Genomic DNA, 17,404 nt, shown 5'->3' on the forward strand with positions numbered 1-17,404 from the left:
CCTACTGACATTTAAATCACTGAATAATCTGGGCCCTGGATACATGAAAGATATGTTGCAGCTGCGTAGCAATCCCCGCATTCTCAGATCCACAGGTTCTAATAATCTAGTCATACCCAGAGTCCACTTGGAAACTTTTGGTCCCAGAGCCTTCTGTCATGCTGCCCCTACGTTTTGGAACTCCCTACCTCAACAGATCAGGACAGCTCCATCCCTGGCCGTGTTTAAATCCAGACTGAAAACCCACCTGTTCAGTTTGGCATTTGCAGAAATATAACTTTTGTTGTGTGAATACTTCATCCTACTACCAATTACTGAATCTGAGAGAGCCTAAGCGCTTTGAGTCCTATGGGAGAAAAGCGCTATAGAAATGGTATTGTATTGTATTGTATTGTATTGTATTGTATCTATCATATTCTTTTCCATTTATCCATCACCCAACTTACTACACTATATTGGGCTCCCGGTGTCCCTTCTTTTTCTTCTGAGTAGAGTCTGGGTTTTCTCCAGAACCGCACTATATAGTTGTGAGTGGGCAACCACCCAACGTGAGTAGGATTAGATCACCCAAAGTGACAGATTTATACTTATGCCTGTTACTCCTGTTAGCAGTTTATTGGTACAACATAGAACATGTCATACTACATTGCAGAGAATGTTGGCCCTATATTAATCAAACATTAGAATTTAAATGTGGCTGACAAGTTTTTATCAGTATAGAGGAACATTTACATACATATTGTATTTTAAGCAATACTGAATTGGTCACATAAAAGGATACAATCTAGGCACAAGCTCCCGAATAGAAGCAATCTTGAAAAACCAGTTCAGACACGTCTCCTTTGCTGTATCACTCACATGATCTGGTGTGAAATTTGCTATAACAATTTTAAGACAAATGTGTACATCATTACCAGATAAAAAAGATGTAGTCTATGCTCTGTATTTACTCTTATCTGAGCTGAAAAAACCCATCTAGTTATGACAAGATCACACGAAATGTAATGTAATGAAATGTAATGATCTCTGGAGGTGGAATACATCTGTTTGCTGACATTACCAACATTGAATCACCTAGCGCTGTGGCACTTATGCTTGACTTAAGGTTCGGTATGCTAGGTACACACGTTACACTTTTTTGTTCGATAGATGCGTTCGATTGATAATTTCCATCATGTCCGATATTACTCTCCATCCTTCTACCGCTCGAAATGAATGGAAATTGATAAGAAAAGATAAGAAAATCAATCTGGAAATCAAGCGAAAAACGAATCAAAAATCGATCGGGAAATCGACCAAAAAAAATCATCATGTGTACCCAGCATTACACACAAACAATGCTTGTTGGGACTTGATCCCTCACCTGATAGCTAAGGAGCCATGTGCTGTATAGATGCCTCTCTCTGCTATAGCAGAGTAATGCTTCTGTTCCTATGGAGGGTGGAGGTGGAAAAACACACAGTGCAACTTCCCCCAGCATGGTCAAAGAGGGGGACCTATGCACCTGGCTACCAACTGATTGTCACTTAATGATATGGCAAACCAGATTATTAAGCGTCAGTATGGGCAAGAGCAAGTAAAGTTCCAGCACTCAACTAGGATTGCTACAGGAGGCCAGGCTGGGCTATGCTGTATAATGTACTGTAATGATGTAGGTCCCTCTGAGCTGCATGCTCCGGCAAGAATAAACAGTAGATTCGTGGGTATAGGGAGAGGAGGCTGAGCCAGCACTGCAGTTAGGGTACTTTATTGTAAAAGACACTTACAGTTAAACAGCAGCCAGGTGTCAAGGCAGGTTAAGTGGGCGCCAGGTCTGTGTCCCCCTGCGGACGTTCGTTTCGCGCTAACAGCGCTTGTTCACCGCAATGGGTGAACAAGCGCTGTTAGCGTGAAACGGACGTCCGCAGGGGGACACAGACCTGGCGCCCACTTAACCTGCCTTGACACCTGGCTGCTGTTTAACTGTAAGTGTCTTTTACAATAAAGTACCCTAACTGCAGTGCTGGCTCAGCCTCCTCTCCCTATACCCACAGATTATTAAGCGACTTCTGCTGGGAACACCTATACACAAACTAGATTCATGTCTGAGACAACCCCGAACAGCTGAGAACAGTCTAGGGTATTGCATGACAACTGAAGCGAGAGACATATGGAAGCTGCCATATTTATTAACTTTTAAGCAATACCAGGTGCCTGGCTTGCCTGCTGATCCTCTGCCTCTAACTTTTAGCCATAGACCCTGAACAAGCATGCAGCAGATCAGGTGTTTCTGTCATTATTTATCAGATATGACAATATTAGCTGTATGCTTGTATCAGGTTTGTTTCTAGACACTACTGCAGCCAAATAGATCAGCAGGGCTGCCAGACAACTGGTATTGTTTAAAAGGAAATTAATATGGCAGCCTCCATATTCTTCTCACTTCAGTTGTCCTTTAAAGTCCAACATCAAGCAAATCTTATGTTTTATGTTTAGAGAAGAGTGCAGAAGAGTATGCAAGATAACAGTGGTTAGAACCATTGTAAGCTTATTGTTGCCAGTGTTTCCTCTGGAACTTTCATGTCATTTAAAATGCCTACGTGTAGAACAGGAAGCAAGTCAAATTTTCCCAACAGGCAACAGACAACTAATCGATAAAAAACAACTCTTTCTTTTTAATACTCTACATTAGGGTACACATTACCACTAGTGCTAGGGGCAATTTATTTCTTCACACCTCTCTCTGCTTTTAAATCATCCTTCACTCCTCACTCAGCTCACAAAGTCATTCCTTTTGTGACTGAACTATTTCCTAAACGGGGGTTGCCATCAGCTTCTCATTTTATGCCCCAGTTATGATTTTTCCACACATTTTTACTGTTGTGGAACAGTAATTAAGATCTGGAGCAAAGCCGGGGGTTCTGTCGCATTCGTCGCTCATCTCCATATCGCACGCCGTTACCACCGTGCACACGATCAAGCATGTTGACCCTACATCTTGCAGCATGTCTGATCGATACAGGAGACCAATTTCAACCCTGACATGGACCTAAACATGGACCTGAGCAGCAATAAAAACATTTTAGACTTCTTTGCTTTATCCAGTAATTAAGTCCCATCCCATATATATATATGCGCACACACACATACATATACACACACATATATACACATATACACACACATACATACATGCATACATATATACACACACACACACACACACACACACACACACACACACACACACTGGGATGCCAAAGTTTGGGCAACCTTGTTAATTGTCATGATTTTCCTGTATAAATAGTTGGGTGTTACAATAAAAAATGTCAGTTAAATATATCATATAGATTAGAAGACACACACAGTGATATTTGTGAAGTGAAATGAAATTTATTGGATTTACAGAAAGTGTGCAATAATTGTTTAAACAAAATTAGGCAGGTGCATACATTTGGGCACGAAAAAAAAAAAAAAGAAATGAAATCAATATTTAGTAGATCCCCCTTTTGCAGAAATTACAGCCTCTAAACGCTTCCTGTAGGTTCCAATGAGAGTCTGGATTCTGGTTGAAGGTATTTTGGACCATTGCTCTATACAAAACATCTCTAGTTCATTCAGGTTTGATGGCTTCTGAGCATGGACAGCTCTCTTTAACTCACACCACAGATTTTCAATTATATTCAGGTCTTGGGACTGAGATGGCCAATTTCAGAACGTGGTACTTGTTCCTCTGCATGAATGCCTTAGTGGATTTTGAGCAGTGTTTAGGGTTATTGTCTTGTTGAAAGATCCAGCCCCGGCACAGCTTCAGCTATGTCCCCAATTCCTGGAAATTGGTCTCCAGAATCTGCTGATACTAAGTAGAATCCATGCGTCCCTCAACTTTGACAAGATTCCCAGTCCCTGCAACTGGCCACACAGCCCCACAGCGTGATGGTACCAGCACCATATTTTACTGTAGGTAGCAGGTGTTTTTCTTGGAATACTGTGTGGTTTTTCCTCCATGCATAACACCTCTTGTTATGCCCAAATAATTCAAATTTTAGCTTCATCAGTCCACAGCACCGTATTCCAAAATGAAGCTGGCTTGTCTAAATGTGCTTTGGCACACCTGAAGCAGCTCTGTTCGTGCTGTGGGCGGAGAAAGGGCTTCCTCTGGATCACTCTTGCATACAGCATCTCCTTGTGTAAAGTGCGCCGAATGGTTGAACGATGCACAGTGACTCCATCTGCAGCAAGATGATGTTGTAGGTCTTTGGTGCTGGTCTGTGGGTTGACTGACTGTTCTCACCATTCGTTGCTTCTGTTTATCTCAGCTTTTTCTTGGTCTGCCACTTCGAGCCTTAACTTGAACTGAGCCTGTGGTCTTCCTTTTCCTTAATATGTTCTTAACTGTGGAAAAAGACAGCTGAAATCTCTGAGACAGCTTTCGGTATCCTTCCCCTAAACCATGATGGTGAACAACCTTTGTCTTCAGGTCATTTGAGAGTGGTTTTGAGACCCCCATGTTGCTACTCTTCAGAGAAAATTAAAAGGAGGAGGGAAACTTACAGTTGACCTACTTAAATACTCTTTCTCATAATTGGATTCACCTGTGTATGTAGGTCAGGGGTCACTGAGCTTACCAATTTGAGTTCCAGTAATTAGTTCTAAAGGTTTTGGAATCAATAAAATGCCCAAATTTATGCACCTGCCTAATTTTATTTAAACAATTATTGCACACTTTCTGTAAATCCAATAAACTTCATTTAACTTCTCAAATATCACTGTGTGGGTCTCCTATATGATATATTCAACTGAAATTTGTTATTGTAACACCCAACAATTTATACAGGAAAATCATGACAATTAACAAGGTTGACCAAACAAACATCTATAGCCATCTATATACACACACACACACACACACACACACACACAGGTTGGACAAAAAAAAAGAAGTCGATTTCCGCCACCATCGTCTCTAAAAGAACTGGAGGGTGTTTTTACTGAAGACTGGGCTAAAATTCCTTTGGAAACAATTCAACATTTGTATGAATCAATACCTCGGAGAATTGAGGCTGTAATTGCTGCAAATAATATATATATATATTATTTAGTATTTATATAGCGCCGACATATTACGCAGCGCTGTACAGTGTGTGTATATATATATATATATATATATATATATATATATATATATATATATATATATATATATATATATATATCTTGTCACTAACTGTCCCTCAAAGGAGCTCACAATCTAATCCCTACCATTGCCATATGTCTATTGTCAATTTTTTTGCCATATGTCAATTTTTTTAGGGGGAGCCAATTAACTTATCTGTATGTTTTTGGAATGTGGGAGGAAACCGGAGTGCCCGGAGGAAACCCACGCAGACACGGAGAGAACATACAAACTCTTTGCAGATAGTGCCCTGGCTGGGATTCGAACCAGGGACCCAGCGCTGCAAGGTGAGAGAGCTAACCACTACGCCACCGTGCTGCCCACTATCTATATATATATATATATATATATATATATATATATATATATATATATATATATATATATATATATATATATATATATACATATACACACACATACATACATACATACATACATACATACATATATATATATATATATATATATATATATATATATATATATATATATATATACACATATACATACATACATACATACATACATACATACATACACACACGGTCTGCCCACCTCCTGGCCCTTCCTGCGCAACAGCACTGACACAAGGACAGGACTCAGGGACACTTGTATTTTATAAATGATATAAATATATATTTTTTAGAAACTTCTGCAGGTAAATGCAACAGAAACAATAATAATAACGTGAAGGTTTAGAGGAACAATGTTCTATCACTCAAGATCTGCTTAGGCAGGGGACCGGACTGGCCTGTACAATAAAGTTCACTGCAAGCTAGCTGGTAGCTCTAAATGACGTGCACTAGCCAAGAACAGACAAGTTTGTAACAGTGAAAGGAGATTCAAAGCCTTTATTAGTATATATAAAAGCGAAGTCAGTTACAGTAACGTAGATCAGGCGGTGCTATGCGCGGTTAAGCGGGTGCCAGGTCAAAGGATCTCAGCGGACAACCGTTTCGTGTCACTGGCGCTTGTTCACTGCAAGATCGGAGTGAAGAAGTGCCAGTGGGGCAAAATGGTCGCCTGCTTAGATCCTTTGCCCTGGAGCCCCCTTACCCACTCATAGCACCGCCTGATCTACTGTAAGTGACTTTGCTTTTATATATGCTGATGCCAGGCCCGCTCTCTCTCCTTTCACAATCATAACATACTCATCTAACTTTACACCCTTTTGGTTACAACGTGTCGGCATGCATATTTTGCCCAACCAAAATCATTTACATCATTCTCCAAACATATGGAAAGGAAATCTTCTGCAATTCACCCACAATCTTATAAAAGATGTTAGGTGGGCTGACAGAAGAGAGGTGAGCTTTACACAAAAAGTAGAATGGTTACATTACCAGGTAAAGGTGACCGGTTATCCATACACATTGAGAAAATGCGCTCATAAACAAGCTTTCCTGCAAAATAAATAAATACAATTTCAATTATATTTCAAAACCTAATTTGTACATATAAAAGATATAGAGTAAAAAAACAGTTGTGTGTGGTCCTGTATTAGCCATGGAGAGAATCCGAAGACAAAACAACAAAAGTTATATAAGTGATACCTTTAATGACCAACTGTACAAGATTCCTTTGCAAGCTTTCGAAACTTTAAGTTTCTTCTTCAGGCATGTTTCAGAGTTGGATCAGAACCATACCAATGGCTCTGATCCAGCTCTGAACTGTACGGTTCTGATCCAGCTCTGAAACATGCCTGAAGAAGAAACTTAAAGTTTCGAAAGCTTGCAAAAGGAATATTGCACAGTCATTAAAGGTATCACCTAAACAACTTTTGTTGTTATGTCTTCGGATAAAAAAACAGTGCGAGTTCAATTTTACAAAGTTAGTACTAGAAAATCCATCTTGGTTAAATACAATTTTAAAAGAGGCGGGTTTGTGAGCCTCCTGTATAATTTGAGCCATCTTTTCTTTTGTGTGTATTCCACTGCAGCTTTAACAAATCTGCTTCCTTGGAAAATATCAGCTGCTTGCAATCACCAGATCATTTTCAGCCAAATATAAAAACAAAAATAAAGGTAATATGTACAAAAAAAGCCACTACGTGGTAATTTTGAAGGTTAATGCACGTTCCATATTCCTCTGTATTCCCAGGACAGTGCTGTCAGCTACTTCAGTTTCCAATGGTTTTAACAAGCAGAAATGCAGGTATAAAAGTATTGCCAGTACGCTCTGTTAGAGTTGCTGCATTAATGGGGAGAAATTATGTTGTGTTATAAGATCCAAGAATTCCAAGGAAGGTATAGCGGGTCTTCTGACACCAGCATGCATCTGTAAATTCACACTTCATTCTTCCTGCACAATGCAGATGTGTGGTTTGCATCACACAACACAGTTGTTGCACTACTGCTACTAGTTGCCCAGATGATCTCGGCTATTAAAGAAAACATGGTGCTTCCACAGGGGGTAAGAAATCTGACCAACAGAGTGTGCTGCTAGGTGTGTTGCCACCCAAAGCTGAAAGTAGGCTACTTTATCATTGGCCGCCAGGTCGCGCCCCCTTGTGGTCAACTCCTACCAGTGACAAGATGAACAAGAAGACAAACCCTGCAGATTAGACAGAGACAAAGATAACAGGTGCAGATAGGACTGACAAGCCAGACAGGATTGCAAAACCGGTTAATAGGCCATGATAACGGGAACAGTTAATTACCATAGTAGCGGCCGCGCCAATGAACTACATAGTATTGCGCAGCAGGTTTACCTTGCATAAGTTTAGAGCGAGCTACGCTGAAAGGACTGTGCGCAGTGTGCACTAGTTACAATCACCTCACACTCCCTCAAGTAACTTGCGGCGACGGCCGCCGTACCGGTAGTTTATAATAAATCAACCACTTCATTGTTCATGCACTTTTTCAATGGATATTTGTGAGTAGATTTCTTAATTTATTTTTTTTAATAAATAATAATTAATACACGCTTTGATGACAGTCAAGGATCCACACCTGCGGTGATCACCTATTACCTGCAATTACCAAGTGTTTGTTGCTGTCTGTGAGGGCAGGCGGTTACCTCAGAGGGTAAGCAAGTGGCGAAGAGGCGTATGCAAAGGGGACGCAGGAAGTTTACAGAATGCTGTGCAAGGATATTCTCAATTTATCTCTTCTGAAGTTACTTTTTGAAAAAGTCTGATGCAAAGTTGTTTGTGGTGGTAATCTCATTAGGAGATTTTGAGCCCCGGTGATGGGATTGGACAAACTGTGTGAAACAGTCTACACTTTGGTCCTTGTTTTAGTTTTTTCTTCCCTATTCAGAAGGTACTTCGAAAACACAGCAAAAATTAAATAAGAGGAAGAAAACAAAGGACTTGCTTTGACAGCTTCAGTAACTTTATATATGTGGACTGGGGAGTGTTTTTTAAAATTTTTTAAATACATGTGCTTGTAACACAATTTAAAGAGACTCCGTAACAAAAATTGCATCCTGTTCTTTATCATCCTACAAGTTCAAAAAGCTATTCTAATGTGTTCTGGCTTACTGCAGCACTTTCTGCTATCACTGTCTCTGTAATAAATCAATGTATCTTTCCCCTGTCAGACTTGTCAGTCTGTGTCTGGAAGGCTGCCAAGTTCTTCAGTGTTGTGGTTCTGCTATGAACTCCCCCTTCCAGGCCCCTCTATGCACACTGCCTGTGTGTTATTTAGGATTAGAGCAGCTTCTCTCTTCTCTCTTATCTTTTACAAGCTGGATAAATCATCCTCTGAGCTGGCTGGGCTTTCACATACTGAAGAATTACAGACAAGGGCAAAGCTGTTTGCAGGAAGAAACGAGCAGCCTGAAACTTCAGTGCATGAGAGATGCAAGGGGAAAGAAACACACAAATGATCTCTTGAGATTCAAAAGGAAGGGTGTATACAGCCTGCTTGTGTATGGATGTATTTTCTATGTGTGGACATACTGTACATCAACCTACTTCCTGTTTTGGTGGCCATTTTGTTTGTTTATAAACAAACTTTTTAAAACTGTTTTTAACCACTTTTAATGCGGCGGGGAGCGGCGAAATTGTGTCAGAGGGTAATAGGAGATGTCCCCTAACGCACTGGTATGTTTACTTTTGTGCGATTTTAACAATACAGATTCTCTTTAAGAGATACAGCAAGCCCAATATATTGTATCTAGGGTTTAGACAGTATTTACTAGATCAGCTATTCTCACCCAGGATTCCGTGTCAATTCGACACTTCCATGGGACACAACAGTCCCACTTTCCCCATTTGTGCAGGACGATATAGACCCGCTTCTGTATCTGTCTGCAGCAGTGGAGGAATTCCTTCATGCTGCTCGAGTGATGCGGCGGATAGATCTGTAAAGCAGACGCATTACCAGAAGCCAGGTCTATAGTTCCGGCATGTGCGGGAGTTCAAGAAGAATCCCAGCTTCGAGGAGGAGGAGGAGGAGGAAAGGATGTCTAAAGTGAAGTATGGGTTTTTTTCCTCCACACGGACACCAAATGATTTTAGAACACATATGGCCACACAAACGAGGGGAGGGTGGAAGATAGCAGCCGCACAAATGGGACATAGCAACCACACAAACAGGGAGACAAGCAGCACACAAATGGGGGGGCGGAGGGGGGGGGGGGGGGAAGGACAAAGCAGCACACAAACGGGGACAACGACGACATAGTACCCACACAAACGAGGGGACATAGCAGCCACACAAATGGGGGCCACTTGAGAACGTGTGTGTGTGTGTGTGTGTGTGTGTGTGTGTGTGTGTGTGTGTGTGTGTGTGTGTGTGTGTGTGTGTGTGTGTGTGTGTGTGTGTGTGTGTGTGTGTGTGTGTGTGTGTGTGTGTGTGTGTGTGTGTGTGTGTGTGTGTGTGTGTGTGTGCTCATATCGGGATTCCCCAAGATTTAAACATCGGGACAAAAAAGGTTGAGGAAGGCTGTACTAGGTGGTAAAAGGGAGCGCTCATCTGGCTTCAGTGTGATGAAAATAAAAGTTAGAAACAACGCAGTCATTTCAGAGGAACCAGCAAGTATTCTCACTTGTACTAACACAGTAACCAAGCAGCTTGTACTGGTCCAAGCCCTATCCCATAGAGCCATATTAATCCCTGTCATGCACTGATGAGGACCAAAAACCGAAACAGGCTGTCTGCATTTGGGGTTGATATGGCTCTATAAAATTTAAAGCTATAGGCTTGTTAGACACCAGCGGTTCTGGATGCTACCCTGGCTTTCAGGGGCATAAAGAGAAGATTTTCATACTCAGTAGCGGTGCATTGTGGGTAACCACAGATGTTCACTTAAAGCTGAATTATTGTAAATTCCTTCTGTTTCAAAAAGGCAAACCAAACTAAGCACTTGTACTAAGTCAAATGCATGTACCCATGAAAATGTACAGGTAAAAAATAAATAAAAACAAAAGTGGGTGGGAAAGTGCTTATCACACATACTATCTTTCCCTGAAATTAAGAGAGATACGGTAAAAAGTGCTGTAGCAGTGTAGAGTGCGCAGAAAAGCACTTACCACATCCATCCCCTGCGATCCTCTCCCCCTCGGTCAAGTCCTGCCACTCTACATGACCTCTCCTCCTCCATCTGCGCTATGCACTGTGGCTGCCTGCCGCTATACACACTCCAGTCCTCCGTACTTCCTAGTGAGCTCCATACTTCCAGTTAGTGGTTCCCTGTTACTACATAACCCCAGTGTTGCACTAGCAGTAAGAGTGAAGCACTAACAGGAAGCATGGAGCCCACCAAGAAGTACGGAGGACCGGAGGGTGTATAACGGCAGGTGGCTGCAGTGTATATCAACAGCAGCTGGAGGTAGAGAGAAATGCATGTAAAGCGGCAGGACCAGAGTGGGGCAAGGGGAGAGGAGCACAGCGGCTGGATCAGGTGAGAGCTTACATTAAAGTTATAGGGCAATTAGTGTAGCTTAGCTCGTGGGGCAGCAGGGGTTAATGTAGTGTAGTGCAGTGTAACTGGTGGGGGCAGCAAGGGTTAGAGCAGGGCCAGAGTTACCATAGGAAAAAATGGGCAATTGCCCCAGGGCCCCAGAGCCTGTAGGGGCCCCCATGGTGTTCCTTACCCATCTTAACTGTTGCTCCCCAGGGACTCTGCAGAGTCTGTTAAGTTTGGAGTTGATTGGGGGAGGGCCAGTAGCCAGCTCAGGGGCCAGGAGGGAAATTTGGCTGCAACAAAGGGCCTCTAATGATGCTTTTTGGTCGGGGGTGTCTGTTGGGGGCCCCCAGGCTAATGTTGCCCTAGGGCCCAATTGTTACTTGAACCGGCCCTGGGTTAGAGTGTAGTGTAGTGCAGTGTAACTAGCGAGGGCAGCAAGGGGTAGAGTAGTGTAGTGCAGTGTAAGTGGTGGGGGCAGCAAGGGTTAGTGTAGTGTAGTGCAGTGTAACTGGTGGGGGCAGCAAGGGTTAGTGTAGTGTAGTGCAGTGTAACTGGTGGGGGCAGCAAGGGTTAGAGTAGTGTAGTGTGTAGTGTAGCGCAGTGTAACTGGTGGGGGCAGCAGGGGCTAGAGTAGTGTAGTGTGTAGTGTAGTGTAAGTGGTGGGGGCAGCAAGGCTTAGTGTAGTGTAGCTGGGCAGTGTAGCTTAGAGAAACTAGCTTGGGGGAAAGGTCCACAAGATGCCCCTGCTCCATGGACGCAGCAGGTTTAGTATATTTTTCCCCTGATTTTTGTCCTCTAAACTCAGGTGTGTCTTATGGTCTGAAAAATATGGTACATACAATAGGAAAAGGAGCCATGGCCATACTTACCAAAAGTGTCAAGGATATCAGTGATAAGCACAAACTTGCTTGGGTAAAACTTGATAACCGTTGTATCAGAAAGAAGCTTTGAACACTGCAAAGATGACCAAAATAACCTCAAAATGAGAAACATGACCAAACAGTGCTGATGTGCTATAGACATTTTGTGATGCTGGCATATAGCTACAATATTCTACAGGTAATCTTAGATTATGGGTAATCAGAGAACGACGAAGAATTATTCAATACTGTGTTCTTTTATGTTAAAAGAGTTCAGTATTCTGTACATTATACTTAATTTAACCCCATTCTAGTTTACGAAATCAATCGTGTAGTTTAAGATTTTAGAAAAACAAGACAATTAATCTGAACATAAATCCTCTGGGTATTTCACCTCACAAAAGGTATAGTTTTTATTTAGAGTGACCTGTCAATGCAGACTGGCAAGGTTAACACCAAACCAGAATAAATCAATCATTATGCAGTAGGGAGTAGCACTGATTCCCAAATACACGTTGAATCATGGCTAGTCCTGCAATAATCAATGTGGATCTCATTCACTATTCAGACAACCATCATATTAATGAAGCAGTACAATAAACAGAGACCTGTATGACTATTTTCAGAGCTTTGACTTTCTGATCGGAGGCCCAGGCATCCTTCAAAGACTGGTTGAGCTCCTCAATCCTGCTTATGTAATCTTGTTGAGTCAGATTCAAAAGTTCTTTCTGTGATCCCTGGAAAATAGAACACACAGCTGGTCAATCTCCCTGCTTTGTGACACAGTGCTTACTCACCATCTATGGCTGTCTTCTCTCTGCACAGACAGGGGCCTATTAAAGACACGTGATGCCCACTAACCATTCATTAGGAAAGAGCTATTTAATGGCCTAGCTAATGGCAAAATAATTACTTCCTCTGCACAAGATAAATTGGGTTTCAATTAGAAATGGATATTACCTGGTCATTAGTCTGTGTTTGCTGCATAAGTAAAGCACAGTAATCTATCACAAGAAGAAACCAGCACTTCTTATTCAAACAGCTGAAGGCTACTACAATGGGTATCTGAATATTGCTTTTTTATTATACCAGTACAATCACAAATTTGATGTGTACATTTACATCTTTACTTAGATTTTGCAGTGTTAGTAATTAAAAATAACTACCATCACATTGCTTACCTTAAAGTGAACATCCAGACTAAAAATCTACTCAGCAGCACTTAAAAGGCTTGGTGTTTCTTCAACAGTTTCACAGCATCAGAACTTTGTTTTTCTTACCTAAGCCTCATTTTTAGCTGCACAGAAGCTAAGCTCCGCCACATCAAAGAAAACAGCCCCGGACATTTTCCCCTGATGCTGTGCAAAGCACAATGGGATTTCTGATGTTCTTGTTCTGCTGCTTTGGTGCAATTTTTTTTTTTTAATTTAAGATTTGAAGCATAACGCGCACAGCTGGGAGGGGTTATCTGGACACAGGACAGTTGGAACTGTGTCTCATGCTTCCTGTCACCTCCTTTCAATCAAAAAGATGGCTGCCCCCATGAAAAAGATGGCTGCCCTCATGAAATCACAAACATTTGCCTGTTCTTTTAAAACAGGATGAGTAAGAGATTATATTACCCATTTATTTTAATTAACATAACTAATATAGCTTAATGACAGTATGTTTGTTTAGGCTGAAATTCTGTGGTCTCCCATCTCTTTTATTATTAGCTGTATGGGACGCAGTTCAATTCCCCTCCTGTGTCATGTTTTTTTGTGATTGTTTCTATCATTTGCATGTCAAAAAAAGAATGATTGCCTTCACTTGCTCATAAACTATAGCAAGAGTTCTATCCACACTGACAGCGTCTTCTTCATTAAATATTCAGTCACAAAATGTATCACACAGGCAAATGGATATACCTTAGCAAGCCCCATCCCAGATAAAAAAAAAAAAAAAAAGTGATTTTATAATCTCTTTTATAGAGAAAACATTTCTTACTAACATATTTCACAGAATAACTATAACTCTGGTCTCACCAAAAGTCCTTAGACTTTCAAAGTTTTACTGATCTGTATTTTTAAGAAGTGAATATTTAATGTATTTATCCATGTTTTATTAAAGGACCACTAGCATGAAAAAGTAGGCAGTTAAAATCTGACAGAACTGTCAGGTTTTGGGACAGTTCATCTTCTCATGGGGGACTCTCAGGATTTTCTTTGTTTTCAACAGCATTTCCTGAACAGCAGTTTAACTGCCATAATAGTAAGATACCAGCCAGCCTCGCTAATCACTTGTACACTATTTTGTCAGTTTGATTTTGCAACTGCTGTTCAGGATATGCTGTTGAAAACAAAGAAAACCCTGAGAATCCCCCAGGAGTAGATGGACTGGCCCAAAACCTGCAAGTTCTGACAGATTTTAACTGCCTACTTTTTTCGCAATAGTGGTCCTTTAAAGGGACTCCGAGCAGTGCAGTAACTATGGAAAGATGCATACCATTTTGAAGCTCTCTTTCTCCTCTTTCCAATGATATATAAATGCCACCCTACACCTTTTAGTTTTCGTTATTTTCGCCATCTTGGATTCCTTATTCAGCATTGTATTATGCAGGACGACAATTTCCCCAGTGTCGGCAGCTCCATTTAGTGCAATGCAATGAAATACAAGGAACCCAGGGGGATATAATTACAAATATCATGCCGGTAGGTGTGAGGACATAATTAATTATTTGTTTGTATGCTTAAAGGGACTCCGAGCAGTGCAGAAACTATGGAAAGATGCATATCATTTTAAAGCTCTCTTTCTCCTCTTTCCAATGATATATAAACCACCGCCCTACGCCTTTTAGTTTTCGCTATTTTCGCAATCGAAATTGCCGTGGCTTCGATCGCGAAAATAGAGAAAACTAAAAGGCGTAGGGCGACGATTTAGGGGTCGTCAAAAAGAGGAGAAAGAGAACTTTAAAATGATATCCATCTTCCCATAGTTACCTTGCATTACACAGGGCGACTTTTTTGTAAAGTCAGCAGCTCCACTCTTTCTCCCGTTTCTGACGCCACCTAAATCGTCACCCTACGCCGTTTAGTTTTCTCTATTTTCGCGATCGAAGTCGTGGCCGCGGCAATTTCGATCGCGAAAATAGCAAAAACTAAAAGGTGTAGGGCGGTGGTTTATATATTATTGGAAAGAGGAGAAAGAGAGCTTTAAAATGATATGCATCTTCCATAGTTTCTGCACTGCTCGGAGTCCCTTTAAAGGCATACCTACAGGCACTGCTCGAGTCCCTTTAAGCTCCGGTCTATAATAAATGATTTCCAAATGTATGTCTATGAATTCCTTTTCGTGTACACTGACCAGAAAAATCATAAAAACTACTTATCTAATATCGCGTTGGTCCCCCCAAAATAACTCTGACCTGTTGAGGCTCGATCCTCAGAAGACTTCCGATAGGGTCATGTGGTATGTTAAACCAAGAATTTAGCCACTGGTCCATTAAGTACCGTAATGTAAATTGCAAGGCCTGCCCTTCATGTATTGGACTTACAAGATTTAGGTGTGCAGCAACTTAACAGCAACCTGAAACTTACTTCTTCCAGATCATCAAGTTCTTCCAGCCGCGTTCTGACTTTTTCTGACACTGCAGAGCCTGGTGTTGTGGGCTTACCTGTAATGAAGACATACCTAGAAATAAACAGTCTATCATCTCACATCCATAAACTCTACAGATACCAGCTTGGCTGAGCATGCACATCATTTTCTAGGAAGATGACCAGAGAATCATCCGTAGTGGAGGAAAACAATAGTTTTCATTGGAGAAGAAAGAAAAAAAAAAATGGCTAGTTAGCTGGCTGCATTGAATAGGTGATGCTTGTACAGGAATTACTCTTACCCAATACAATCAAAAAAATCCATATTGGACAACTGGAATGTTACCTACTACGGACCTAGTGGTATGTGTATAATTTCTCCTGTTTTTCTGCTTTTGTTAAATCATGTACTGTACATTACAAAATCAGATAGAACTGATACCCTTTTGTTGGGCTCTATAATCCCAGGTTCCAGCAGATCTATTAGCCGCATGGACTATAGGCTCTCTCACATACATATGCAGGTAGGACTTCTTGGGCTGAATAATTAAAATAAGCAAACACAAACTTCACTATAGATTCTGAAGTGAAGCAACATCTTGGCTGGAATGGCTCTGAGAGGAGTTACAATATAAGCTGATCTGCCTCTGGAAATACATTGATTGGGAGTATCTTTATTTAGTAAGAAGACGGTAATTTCTTAGTCATTTTTTTGAAATTATACAGCATCAACATAATTTGTGAGAACTAGCTGCTAATATAAAATAAGAAGCAAACATATAGTCCGACCAATGTGCTGGTGACCATTTAAATAAAATGTTTAATGTACCCTTTAATGTGTATTTATTGTTACACAAGCATTTTCAGTAGTGGAAATGGCAGATTTCATGTGCACAGGAGGAGGTGGGTGATGGAAGAGAGATGCATTGGGTGAGAACATGGAACAGAGATTATGAATGGGTACATATGGTACAGGTAGTGTATGTGTGACTAGTATACCTTTACTTTGTCTCTCTGAAATCTCATTCCTGAGATATTCCCATTTCGTCCTTGAAGGTGAGCAACAAGTCACCAAGCAGGAAGTAGGGATATCTGAGGAATGTGATTTCAGTGAGATAAAGTAAGATAAATGTAGCCAATTATGCATCAGTGAAGAACATAAAAATAAGATTGATTAAAAAGAATGATGAGTGATTATTTTGCTTGTTAATGTGCTGAAAGGTTATTTTTATCAATTAGGTGATAAATAAGACATTTCTGACAAGTTGTTTTTTTTTTTAATTGAGCCCATAGCAACCTCAGAACTTCCTCTCTGCTCTAAAAGATTTGCTACAGCATGATAACCTTTTAAAATATTGTTCAATAGTTTAAAGGAAGCATCAGGCAATAAATAAAAATTGAGATCTACGTTTCTGGGGCTTCCTCCAACCCCTGGCAGCCAATTTGTCCCTTGCCGCAGGTCGACGAGAGCTACAGATCAGTTGGAATACAACAAATATAAACAAATTAATGCTATACACCCTGGAATAACAAGATGATTCTGCGTGACTGGGGAGGATTAAAATTAACTACAGTTATGAGCATTGTACAACAAAAGATATTGGCAGCACCTGCAGTGACCAGCTGCATAAGTGTGCAGAGCCCAAAACACGGGCAGATTACACAAATTGCATTCAAAACAGATGCAGCAAATAGAGGACGTTAGCTTCTAAAACAGTTTGCGCGCAGATTGTTAAAGATAACCAGAGATCTTGCATAACCAAGTTTGTATTTTTTTTTTACTTGCCCAGGGCTTCCTCCAGTCCTATAAGCACGGATCATCCCTCGCCGTCCTCCTGTTGTCCTCCGTTTAACGGTAATCAGCCCCGGTATCTGGCTCAGTGATGTCCGCCGGGGTCTTCGGCGCATGCGCAGAAGACCCCGACTAACTCAGACTGGAGCCGACTGAGCCAGTT

General features: G+C 41.1%; 1 protein-coding gene across 4 annotated transcripts in view; it reads right to left on the reverse strand.

Moving 5' to 3' along the window:
- VPS35L (VPS35 endosomal protein sorting factor like) overlaps positions 1 to 17,404 on the reverse strand; it is a 184,808-nt gene that overhangs the window by 147,195 nt on the left and 20,209 nt on the right. For all 4 annotated transcript variants that reach the window (XR_011022754.1, XM_068244800.1, XM_068244802.1 and 1 more), the window contains exons 6-10: positions 15,450 to 15,526; positions 12,483 to 12,611; positions 11,884 to 11,968; positions 6,502 to 6,561; positions 782 to 878 (exon numbers count right to left, since the gene is read on the reverse strand). Coding sequence is in view for 3 of the 4 variants with exons in the window: in XM_068244800.1 (XP_068100901.1) it covers positions 782 to 878; positions 6,502 to 6,561; positions 11,884 to 11,968; positions 12,483 to 12,611; positions 15,450 to 15,526 (448 nt within the window). In the remaining variant the exon portion in view is untranslated. The remainder of the gene's footprint in view (positions 1 to 781; positions 879 to 6,501; positions 6,562 to 11,883; positions 11,969 to 12,482; positions 12,612 to 15,449; positions 15,527 to 17,404) is intronic.

The sequence above is a fragment of the Hyperolius riggenbachi genome, chromosome 7 (genome assembly GCF_040937935.1).
Source record: "Hyperolius riggenbachi isolate aHypRig1 chromosome 7, aHypRig1.pri, whole genome shotgun sequence".
NCBI classification, from domain to species: Eukaryota; Metazoa; Chordata; class Amphibia; order Anura; family Hyperoliidae; genus Hyperolius; species Hyperolius riggenbachi.